Source organism: Mustela erminea, chromosome 18, assembly GCF_009829155.1.
Source record: "Mustela erminea isolate mMusErm1 chromosome 18, mMusErm1.Pri, whole genome shotgun sequence".
In the NCBI taxonomy this organism is placed as follows: Eukaryota; Metazoa; Chordata; class Mammalia; order Carnivora; family Mustelidae; genus Mustela; species Mustela erminea.
This window is the reverse complement of record NC_045631.1, coordinates 21,556,599-21,568,625: the sequence shown is the minus strand read 5'-3', so window position 1 is coordinate 21,568,625 and position 12,027 is coordinate 21,556,599. Positions and strand designations below refer to the sequence as shown.

The window sequence follows — 12,027 nt, the reverse complement described above, 5'->3', positions numbered from 1 at the left end:
GCCGGGCAGGTGGGATAACGACCCTTTAAGAGCCGCCTGGGTGGAAATACCGACGGCTTGACCAAGTTGATTCCCCTCTCTGCCCGTTTCCTCCTCCGTGAAATGGAGACGCAAAGGGGGCTGGTCGTGAGGCCCAAATGCGAAAAGATGGGACAAGCACTCCGCGAGGTGTAGTTACTAATCCTTCGCGGACCCCACGAGTCACTGGAGCAAGCACAGCGATCCGGCGCTGAGTGAGAATCCCGCTACCGCCGCGTGGTCACGGGGCCAGGCGGCGCTGGGACCCGGAGGCTGGTGGAGCGAGGAGCCGGCGCGGCTGTCACTCAAGGCGGCCGTGGGGCGGGGCGGGGCGGTGCTTCCGCCTGCGCGTGGTTAAGCCGGACCGCTCGCCGGCGCCGGGGACTGTGGGGGAACCGCGCCCGCTACCGCCGGCCGTGCGGCCGGACGAGGTGGTGATGGAGCTGGAGCCCGAGCTGCTGCTGCAGGAGGCCCGGGAGAACGTGGAGGCGGCGCAGAGCTACCGGCGGGAGCTGGGCCAGAGGCTGCAGGGGCTGCGGGAGGCGCAGAGGCAGGTCGGAGGGCCTCGCCCGGAGGGGTGCGGAAGGCGCGGGGTGCCGGTCGGGCGGCTGGCTGGAGGACTAGGAGGGCTCCAAGGGGCGGGAGGAGGGCGGAGGCTCTGAGGGGGCCGGGAGACCCAGCAGGGTCTGGGAACTAGGGAGGTGGGTGCGAGTTGGGGGGGAGGGGTGGAGGGGTCTTAAGGGGAAGAGACAAGTTTGGGGGCTCGAGGGAGAGAGTGAGGGGCGTTCCCTAAACTGTATGAGGCGGTCATGGAGATAAGGGCGAAGGTTGGGGGGAGCGAGGGAGCAGAGCAAAAACCGAGGCGTCGGCACAGAGGGCACTGAGGACTGGGGAGAGTTGGGGGAGGTGGACATTCTGTGGGCAAACCTGTCTAGGGGATGAAGACAGATATTAGAGAGCCTGAATGGGATATATGGAAGGGGAGGACTAAAGAGAGAGCTAATTGAGAAGCGGTAGAGTTAACACTAAATGAATGGGATGAATGCCTGAGAGTAGTATTTAATATGTAACCTTGCTTGAGTGTATTAAAAAAAAATTTAGTATAACCCTATTCTAGATGGTTTAGAATTTTTTAGGTGGAGCTCTGTTGGAAGGGCAAAAGAAGGAAAATTGAAGTGCTTGAGGGTTGGAGTACAAAAGTGTAAGGAAATGGAAAAAGATTTAAAGAAGGGAGTGCTGAAAGGAAAAGCTAACTATGCTTTCAAATGACAGCATTATCTCTTCTGTGGGGACATAGTTATCAAAGACATAGGAACACCCTGGAACATATACAGAAAAAAGATACAACCCACTGCCAATGTGTAATAGCAGAGATAATCCTCAAAGAACTATTGACACAGGATCTCCATAAATGTTTTTCCAGTGAGTTGGGTTCCATCTGAGTAGAATCATTTGAGTGAGTGGGGGTTTTCTGTATCACACTTAATCCTGTGGGTTTTTTTTTTTTTTTAAGATTTTATTTTTATGTAATCTCTACACCCAGTAGGGCTGGAATTCACCACCTGGAGATCAAGAGTTGCATGCTCTTCCAACTGAGCCAGCCAGGCACCCACACTTGATAGTAATCTATGTTGTCATTCTAGTAACTCCCATACTGCACTTATTCTGAAAATGTACAGCTAGTAGAATAGTGCTGTGAAAACAGTACTTTTGGAGATCCTCATCTTTAAGAATACTTGGCATGCTCTAGGTTTTCCCTATTTTGAAAACCTTGTAGAGCTCCTGTAGGCTGGGCATTATTTGTAGTCTAGTATCAAAACTGGGAGCAAAACTTAGATATGGTTATCCAGTTTGGTGAATGCTTTTCATAGCCTTCCATTGTATTCATCTTGACTTCCATTTGAAAACCTCTGCCTTATTCCTTCTGCTGCTTTGAAATAGAGGTTCTAAATCTAAGACTGTTTCAGAAGAGATTAAAGTATCTCTTATTATATGACTAATGTTTCAGCCAGTTAAGGTATCTTCTATATGAGCAGGATGTTTACTTAACTGTGTCTGCAATAAGAAACAGTAAAGTTGACACTAAATGAATGAGCTTAGCACCTGAGAGTAGTACTTATTAATTTCTTCAGTAATTTTGGATTCACTGAACACATTTAGAATTATTACATTCTGAATGGCTTAGAATTCAGTTTCCAGGCCTGTATTCTTTTAAATTTTATATCCAATAGTGTAAATACAGGACATACTTTCCTGTAAGTTAGTGTAGTTCAGAATAGGTTTTTATTTTTCATTTGAGGCCCACTGTCTCAGGCTGGAGGCCGAAAACACTGAGAGAACATCCATCGCAGGTCCCTGCTGACATTGCCCTCTGACTAGACTAATAGTGTAGTTCTCTTTTGTGAACTGAATTGTGTTTTGTGCCAGTTACAAGCGTCTCTCCTCAAAGCTAATTCTAGTGGACCGTGTATATTTGGGTTTGTAAAGTAAGTCCTCTGTCAGCTTGGATTCTAAGGAAGGTCTGTGTTACAAGAATGTTATCAAAATAAGCAGCTGCTTTTGTTTGGTGGTTAGGCTATTTTTAGGGTTTCAGTCATTTTCAGAATAACTACCTAAAATTTGGCTTTTTAGTGAAAGATTTTGCCTGGGGGAAGGATGAGCAGAGAGGAGAGATGCTCCCCTTTGTGTATATTTTTTACTTGCTGATTTTATTTCCTTTTGGTGTATGATTTTTTTTTGAAATTGATATATAATTTACATACCGTAAAATTCATGCCTTAAGGTATGCAATTCAGCATTTTTTAGTATATTGACAAAGTTGTGCAACCATCACTATTACCTAATTCCAGAACATTTTCATCACCCCAGAAAGAAATCCCAGACTGACAACCACTAAACTACTTTCTCTATTTGGATTTGCCTGTTCTGAACATTTTGTATGAATAGAATCATACAACCTGTGGCCCCTTGTGACTGGCTTCTCTGACTTAGCATGTTTTCAAGGTTCATCCATGTGGTAGCATGTGTCAGTACTTCCGTCCTTTTTATGGCTGAATAATATTTGTTGCATGGATATATCACATTTAATTTATACATGAATCAACTGGTAGACACTTGGATTACTTTCAGTTTTTGGCTATTATGAATAATGTTGCTGTGAACATTCATTTACAAGTTTTTTTATGTGGATATGTTGTCAGTTCTTTCAGTATATATTTAGGAATGGGAGGGTTATATGGTAACTCTGTTTAACTCTTTCAAGCCCTTGGGATCCTTTTTGTCTTTGCCTTTGTTTCTTACGCTTTAAAAATCTCTGATGAAAAAAAAAAAAAATCTCTGATGAAATTTGTCTCATGTTAAGAAGCCATGTCTGTGAAAATTGAGAAGGGAGAAGAGCAAACATACGTTGTTATTCTGTCAAAAACAACTTCCAGCATGTGGCAGTTTCTCTTGTGGTTAAGTTTAGGCCCTACCCTCTGTCTTTACAGAAAAGGAAGTGCTGTGTAGGAATGTACTGGTAGTCTGTAACTCTTACTGTTCAAATAAGTTGAAGGCTAGAGAGATGTTCTTGTTGTCTTCAGGAAACCAGATAATGTTTATAGCCAACCTGGCCTAAATGATGTTGAAATCATTAAGAATAGTTCTCTATAGTTCCCTGGAATCCTTGGTACTAAGATGTAAATACTGAAGAAATTAACACCCACTCTCCCTAAATTCATTTGTTCATTCACCCAGTAAATATTTACTGGGTGGGTCAGAGATACTTCTAGCTCTTAGAGATACCATGGTGAGGGAAATAGACTAGTGCTCTCGCAGATTTACTCTTCCCTTTGTTTGTGGGTGTTGGAACTATTACTCCTAAAGACAAAACAAATAGGAAAAACCTAAATTCTTGTGTCATTTTTAGATTTCACTTCCGTTGTGTTTTTGTTACTTGTTTATTTGTACAGGGTTGGCTTTCCCACTCATTGTGATAGCTGATCAAGATGTCACATGGTGATGTCAGCTGGTCATTCAGATGGGCCTCACAGAGTGATAATACCTGGACGATATTGCCATTGTTTGGGGCCTAATCCTTAAGCTTTGCAGGTCCAGAAACTCCTTCTTTGTATATTATCAAAGGGGGATTAGTTTGAGGTATGGAGGTGCCTATAGTGAGAGATACTACTTCTCATCTGTATACAGTTACGATTCTTGCTAGAAAATGAACGTGTCAGCCTTCATGTGCCTTTTAGTGTGATTCAGTATCTCTCAGGGCCTTGATGAAAGCAAGCAAGTCTCTTCTCTTCAGAATAAAGGGCCAGATCCTGTTACCTAATTAAGATACTATTTGCTGAGGAGCCTGCCTAGCTCCGGCCAGTGGTGTCCTTTTGATCCTTGCTACCACAGGTGTGGTCATTACCTGAGAGCTTGTGAAGAATGCAAGAATCAGGCCTACTAAATCACAGTCTACTTGAACAAGATTGTCAGGTGTGATACAAATGCACATTAAAAATCGAGACACACTGCCTTAGAGTATACCATTACCAATTTGTCAGCTGTGCACTGATTTCTATAGTTTAATCAAACTGTAAGTGTGTTGTTATAAATTGCTGTTATTTATCCTCAAGATTAAAACCTGGCTGGCTCAGTTGGTAGAGCACATGATTTTGATGTTGAGGTCATGAGTTTAAGCCCTGCATAGAGCCTCCTTTTTTTTTTTTTTAGGTCCCTAAAGATTTTATTTATTTATTTGACGGAGAGAGAGACAGCAAGAGAGGGAACACAAGCAGGGGGAGTGGGAGAGGAAGAAGCAGGCTTCCTGCTGAGTAGGGAGCCCAGTTCTGGGCTGAATCCCAGGACCCTGGGATCATGACCTAAGGCAGATGCTTAACGACTGCGCCACCCAGGCACCCATAGAGCCTCCTTTAAACAGAACAAAATGTCATTTGAAATATCATAGGTTTGTTAGATAATTATGCAGTGATACACAAGTGAGTAATTGACAATAAGCTAGTGCTTGTCCTATCATGTCTTAGTATCTGTAATGTGACCATTTGTCTTTATAGTGTTTTGTTTTCAATTTTTTTAATAGTTGATTTCATATAATTTTTTGAAGATTTAACGAGCAGTCTTGATACTCTTAATATACAATACCGTGTCTTCTCTAGGTGGTTACTCCCACAGGGTTTGAAAACTCATAGCATACTAGTTAAAGACTGGGACAGATCTAGAAGTCAGTGGGGGGAGAAATGTTATTTCAGAAAGCCAGGGCAGGAAGCCTTAGTAGCTCAGCAAAGAAAAGAATGCTATTACTGCTTCTTTTATCTCCCACTTCCCCTTCTGTTACCCATTTTCAAAACAGCCCAAAAATCTGTCTGAAAATGATGTTACTGTAGTAGTACTTACCGAATTGTCCTAAGGAAAGGTTAAATCTAGAACTGAGGAAACCAAGAACAGATGAAATAATTTTAAAATAACCTATAATTCTACTACTTACTGACAATCACTGTTAACATCTTGGTGTGTCCTTCTAGACCTATTATTTTGCAAAATTAAGGGACTACTGTATATGCAACTTCATATCCATCTTTTTTTCTTTTGGTTAGTATTATATGGAGCATTTAGCAACTTATGGAGCATTTGTTGGTGGTAGGCTGAGATGTATTGACTTAGGTGTGCCAAAATACTAGAAGCAATGCTCTAGAAGCAAAACTAAATAAATAGTCAACAGCCAAGAGTGGGGAGAAAAGCCGCGCACACATGTTTGTGTTCAGAAGACCACATGTTTATGTTGGCTCTTCAGTCGTCTTTTTTCAAGTAAGTCTTTTCACAAATGTCTTTAAACATGGCACTCTGAAAGCCGCTTATTGAGTCCAAAACTCACTTGAAATATAGGATATAGATGAGAATTAAAACCTGTATTCTGAATCAATAATGTTAAAATCAGTGATGTTAATGATAAACTGTTTGTCACAGAGGTGCTCAGGTTTTCTCTGTGTAGATGTTTTTTTCAATGTAACTGTAGTATAGGTATGATTTTTATAGAGAAAGGGGCGCCTGGGTGGCTCAGTCAGTTAAGCCTCCAACTCTTGGTTTTGGCTCAAGTCATGATCTCAGGACTGTGAGATTGAGCCCCATGTCAGGCTTTGGGCTTAGCACAGAGTCTGGTAGAGATTCTCTCCCTCTCCCTCCCCCTTGCTTTTCCTCCTCTGTCTCTCAAAAATAAAAATCTTTAAAAATTTTTGATGGCGGGGTACCTGAGTGGCTTAGTTGGTTAAGCATCTGCCTTCAGCTCAGGTCATGATCCCGGGGTCCTGGGATCGATCCCCATATCAGGCTCCCTGCTCAACAGGAATCCTGCTTCTCCCTCTCCTACTCCCCCTGCTTTTGTTCCCTTTTGCTGTCAGTCTCTGTCAAATGAATAAATAAAATCTTTAAAAAAGGGTGGGGGAGCACCTGGGTGGCTCAGTGGATTAAGCCTCTGCCTTCGGCTCAGGTCATGATCCCAGGGTCCCGGAATCAAGCCCCGCATTGGGCTCTCTGCTCAGCAGGGAGCCTGCTTCCCTTCCTCTCTCTCTGCCTGCCTCTCTGCCTACTTGTTGATCTCTATGAAATAAATAAGTAAAATCTAAAAAAAAAAAAGGAACTTAATACTTTTTATCATAGTTACGTGTGCAGGCAACTAGCTCCTTTACCAGAATGACAGTTTTTTTGAGGTCAGGGCCATGCTTTATTCATCTTTATAATCCCAGCTTCTGGCACATACTAGACCTCAATAAATATTGAATAAGTGCCTTTATGAGTGTCGTGGGTGTAATTTTGCTGACATTCTTTTTAGATTGTTCGTGGTCTTGATCATATGCACCCTATTCATTAATGCAGATAATCAAGAATTAAACTTTTGTTTTCTCGTATGGTTTGGTTATTTGTTGCTACATAATAAACTATATCAAAGCGTAATGCCTTAAAAAGCCATCTTACTTGCTTACTATTCTGGGGAGTGACTAGGGCTTGGTTGGGCGGTTCTGATTTTGCTGGCAACACCCAAGTAATTGCAGTCAGATGGCAGCTAAGGCTGGAATGTTCAAGAAAGAACATTCACCTACCTGTTTGGAGCCTCAGTGGCTGCAGGACTCCGTTGGAATGCTGGCATGGCGGGGCCTGGATGCCAGCCTTCTTTCCTTCCTCCCACCCTTCCCTCTCATCTCCCCCTTCCACTCTCCAGAAGGGTAGCCAGACATCTTACATGGTGGGTCAGGACCCTCAAAAGTGCACGAGTGGCAGTTGCTAGGCTGCTAGACCTGGAGCTGGCACAGCCTCCGTTCCACTCTGTGGCTATGCACATAGGCCTGCAAGTGCTCGTCACGGCCCGGCTGTGCTCCTGGGGGAGGATTGCACTGCGATACAGTATCGGGACGTGTGGTTCATGGTTCACTGGGGGCCAGTCACATAACAGACTGCCAAATCCTATAACAAAGATTTTCTTTCTGAATGTTTTCAAATAGGCGTTAAGAAAAAGAAAGCCTAACTGTAAGAAAGGCAAGAAGGACATGTGGCAGCACTTACAAGTCCCTAAGTGGGTCATACAATTCAAATTCTCTATCACCGTTCTAGCTTTCTGATGTGGGCATGTTTATGTCTCTGACTCCACCATGTTAGTTATTTATAGATGCTTTCTTCATAGGGTTGTGGTAGCATTTGTGAGACCATGTGTGTAAGGGGCTGTCGCACGGCAGGTGTCCAGTAGATGATAGCTGTTGCCGTATTACTGTTGCTGCACCATCATCATCGTCATCGTTGTCGTTATTTTTAGTGACTAAGCTCTTGGTGTCAGGGTGAAGACAGAGCTGATACAGTACATTTCACATGAACCAAGAAGAAACATTTTGGTTAGCTTTTTCAATTTCAGTTGACTATTTTATATATTTACTTTGTCTTTCATTTTTGATCATTATGTTCTTATTAGCTAAGTGTTTAAAGCCAGTGTCTAGGGGCGCCTGGGTGGCTCAGTGGGTTAAGGCCTCTGCCTTCAGCTCAGGTCATGATCTCAGGGTCCTGGGATCGAGCCCCGCAGCAAGCTCTCTGCTCAGCAGGGAGTCTGCTTCCTCCTCTGCCTGCCTCTCTGCCTACCTGTGATCTCTATCTGTCAAATAAATAAATAAAATCTTTTAAAAAATAAATAAATAAAACCAGTGTCTAATTTTAAATAGTTTTGGGGTGCCTGGCTGGTTCAGTGGGTGGAACGTGTGACTCTTGATGTCAGGATTGTGAATTTGAGCCCCACTTTGGGTGTAGGAATTACTTAAAAAATGAAATCTTAAAAATAAAATCATTTTAGTTTCTTATTACTAGTTGGGAAAATAAATTCTTAAACTTGGAGGTTAAAAATTATTTTCCTCTATAAAGTTATAAAAATGCATGTTTTAGGGGCGCGTGGATGGCTCAGTGGGTTAAAGCCTCTGCCTTCGTCTCAGATCCTAATCCCAGGGTCCTGGGATTGGGCCCCCGCATCGGGCTCTCTGCTCAGTGGGGAGCCTACTCCCCACCCACCCACCGCCTGCCTCTTTGCCTACTTGTGAGCTCTCTCTGTCATATAATAAATAAAATCTTAAAAAAAAATGCATGTTTTAGAGGAGATAGGGGAGATTCTGGTACTTTTTTCTAAAATATGCTGTTATATTATTATTGTATTATATTGATGCAGCAATTTTATATTGCCACTGAAGACCACAGATGTTTTAAATCAAATTCTACATAGGTTTTATGAGCTTTTTAGTAGCTAAACTGGAGAAAAATGTGTCAGTCACTGTTGTCTTGGAGGGCTGTGAAGTATGTATTTACTAGGCTTTTGCAAACCTTAGTGTCATTGTGTAAACTTGATGACTTTTTGGCATTTTGTGAACTCATCCTCCTGTTAAAACTTTAAAGGTACAGTTGCTTAGGGATTAAACTGCAGTAAAGGTAAGTTTTTTTTTTTTTTTTTAAAGATTTATTTACTAGAGAGTGTGCGTGTGCGCTCAGGAAGAGGGGTGGAGGGAGCGGGAGAGAGAGTCCCTAGCAGACTGCACAAAGTTCGGAGCCTGATGCAGGACTCGATCCCACAACCTGAGATCATGACCTCAGCTTAAATAAGAGTTGGATGCCCAACCAACTGTGCCACCTAGGTGCCCCAGGAAGTGAGTTTTAATGGTCTATTACAGTAGAGGCTTTAGTGAAAAATTGGTTTGAATATATATATATTTTTTAAAGATTTTATTTATTTATTTGACACAGAGAGAGAGATCATAAGCGGGCAGAGAGGCAGGCAGAGAGAGAGGAGGAAGCAGGCTCCCTGCTGAGCAGAGAGCCCGATGCGGGGCTCGATCCCAGGACCTGAGATCATGACCTGAGCCGAAGGCAGAGGCTTTAACCCACTGAGCCACCCAGGCGCCCCTGGTTTGAATATTATTAATCAGCATAAACAGTGTATATGACAGTTTCCTTTTTAAGACCTTGAGTTGTGTTATCATTTGCTCTACTTAAATCTGCTTTGTTATTAACATCACAATTGTTTTGCCCTAGAAAGGCTAGGTAGCATTTGGGACTGTGTGGTTATCTACCCCATGATCTTGATATGCAAGGATAAGAAATACAAGTTACAGCAGGAAGTCTTTGTAGTCCGTATATCATTTATAGGTTTGCCTGGGAACTTCTTAAAATGGGAAAAGTGGGAAGACCATGGTCCTTGGAGTCAGACTTTTTCTGGCACTGTGAAGCCTTGGGAAAGTTATTTGACTTCTTCAAGCTTCACCCTCTTCAGTGTAGACAGTAGAGACCCACCTCTCAGAGTCCTTGTGAAGTTAATGAGCAGACAGGGCGCACATGGACCATAGTACCACATCAGATAAGAAGAATCACTCAGCAGAAAAGTCCGCATGGTTTAGTTCCTTCAAGTCAAGCAAATGAAACAGCGGTAGTTGGTGTTCTATAAACGAAAGGGACTGTGTTTATAATGGAAGTATAGGAGGTGCATTTGGAAATGGAGTCTCCCCTGCCCAGTCTTCTCACTGCTTTATGTTCACGTACTTCCTCTTTTTCTTTCCTCTGCAGTTCTGAAACAAAAACAAAACATAGTTGTGCACTGAAACTGTTCAAGCTTTTGAATTCTTTCTAAAGAGGAAATTGACTTTACCTAACCAATGTACTTCCTGTGTGTGCCGTATCCGTTAAAGAGTGAGACAGGACCTCATTGTATGCTTCTCAACTGCAGAATTTCCTCTTGGTTGTGGGGGTGTGAACTGAATTACAGTGCTTAAACATGTCTTCGTTTATTTTGGTATCTATAAGGTCTGTCATGATTCACCTGGGGATCTTGTTTAAAATGTCCGTTCTGGGTGCCTGGGTGGCTCAGTGGGTTAAAGCCTCTGCCTTTGGCTCAGGTCATTATCTCGTGGTCCTGGAATGGAGTCCCGCATCGGGCTTTCTGCTCGGCGGGGAGCCTGCCTCCCTCTCTCTCTCTCTCTCTCTCTCTCTGCCTGCCTCTCTGCCTACTTGTGATCTCTGTCTGTCAAATAAATAAATAAAATGTTAAAAAAATAAATAAATAAAATAAAATGTCCGTTCTGATTCAGTAGTTCTGGGTGGGGCCCAACGGTCTATATTTCTAACAGTATTCCAGGTGATGTATCGAAATCATGAGACGTGCTCTCCCTGGTTCTTTAAAAAAGTCTTACAGGGGCACCTGGGTGGCTCAGTTGGTTGAGCGACTGCCTTCGGCTCAGGTCACGGTCCTGGAGTCCTGGGATCGAGTGCCGCATCGGGCTTCCAGCTCTGCGGGGAGTCTGCCTCTCCCTCTGACCTTCTCCCCTTTCCTGCTCTCTCTCACTCTCTATCAAACAAATAAATAAAATCTTTTAAAAAAATTTAAAAGATTTAAAATCTTTTTAAAAATTTAAAATCTTTTTAAAAATTTAAAATTTAAAAATCTTTTTTAAAAAATTTAAAAGGCCTTATACATGTACACAGTTAACTTCGTTTTTACTCAACATCATTTGTTTCCCAGGTGCTCTGTGTGTTAGGGTGTGAGTCTTAAGGACCCAGGATCCCACAGATGAGTAATGAACTGGAACATTTTGAGTACGGCCCCTCCCTTTCTTTTTAAATTTTGGCTTTGGTTTATTTCATGGAAGCTCCCTTGTAAGTGTACAGAGACTACTTAACAATTAAACTTATAGTAGGGTCTTTCTTTTTCTTTATGATTTAACGAATTCCACCATTTACTGCACATACACTGTTGTAAGTTATATTACTGTCAAAAGGAGAAAAAATTATTTCCATTACCCACTTCAGCCCATCCCCCCTGTATTTTGTTTTTGTACTCCCTGAGCATTGACACCTTTTGTTTTTACATGGTTGTGAACGTTTTTGGAAAACAATTTTGTATTTTGCTTTTTAATTTTTATTTTTAAAGTTTTTTGTTATTGTTGGTGGTGGTGGTGGTTTTGTTTTGGTTTTTTTTTAAACTTGAGAGAGAGAGTACAAGTAGGCAGACTGGCATGCAGGGGTAAAGAAAGAAGCAGGCTCTCCACTGAGCAGGGTACCTGATATGGGGCTCGATCCCAGGACTCTGGGATCATGACCTGAGCTGAAAGCAGATGCTTAACTGCCTGAGCCACCCAGGTGCCCCTGTATTCTGCTTTTTAAATTTAGTTTTAGAGAATAAATGGAAAACTTTCTAAATTTCTCTATTAACTGTTGAAATCCTGTACTTTGTGGGTTTTCTTGGACTTCAAACGCTCTTGGAAAGATAAAGTTAGCCAAAGGGTTAGAGTAATAAATGTAATAATGTCATTATGAAACTAATATGGTAATATCACCAAAGTAAAATGTGTGTTTGCTTTGATTCAGAACTATTTGGTTTTTAGAATTTTCCTGTTAAGTGAGAGACTTGTGTGTTGTCTGTATCTTAGAAAAAAAAAAAAAAAAGGGTTGTATCTGTGTAGACAACTGGTTTGTTTTCAAAATATGTGTGAGCTGTAAAGATTTCCC

At 42.2% G+C, this 12,027-nt stretch overlaps 1 protein-coding gene across 1 annotated transcript in view; it reads left to right on the top strand.

Moving 5' to 3' along the window:
- Nucleotides 1–353: 353 nt before the first annotated feature.
- The window catches only part of CRLF3 (cytokine receptor like factor 3), a 40,839-nt gene continuing 29,165 nt past the window's right edge, over nucleotides 354–12,027 (top strand). Inside the window, exon 1 of the mRNA XM_032320773.1 lies at nucleotides 354–572. Coding sequence (XP_032176664.1) covers nucleotides 456–572 — 117 coding nt within the window. The 5' untranslated portion in view covers nucleotides 354–455. The remainder of the gene's footprint in view (nucleotides 573–12,027) is intronic.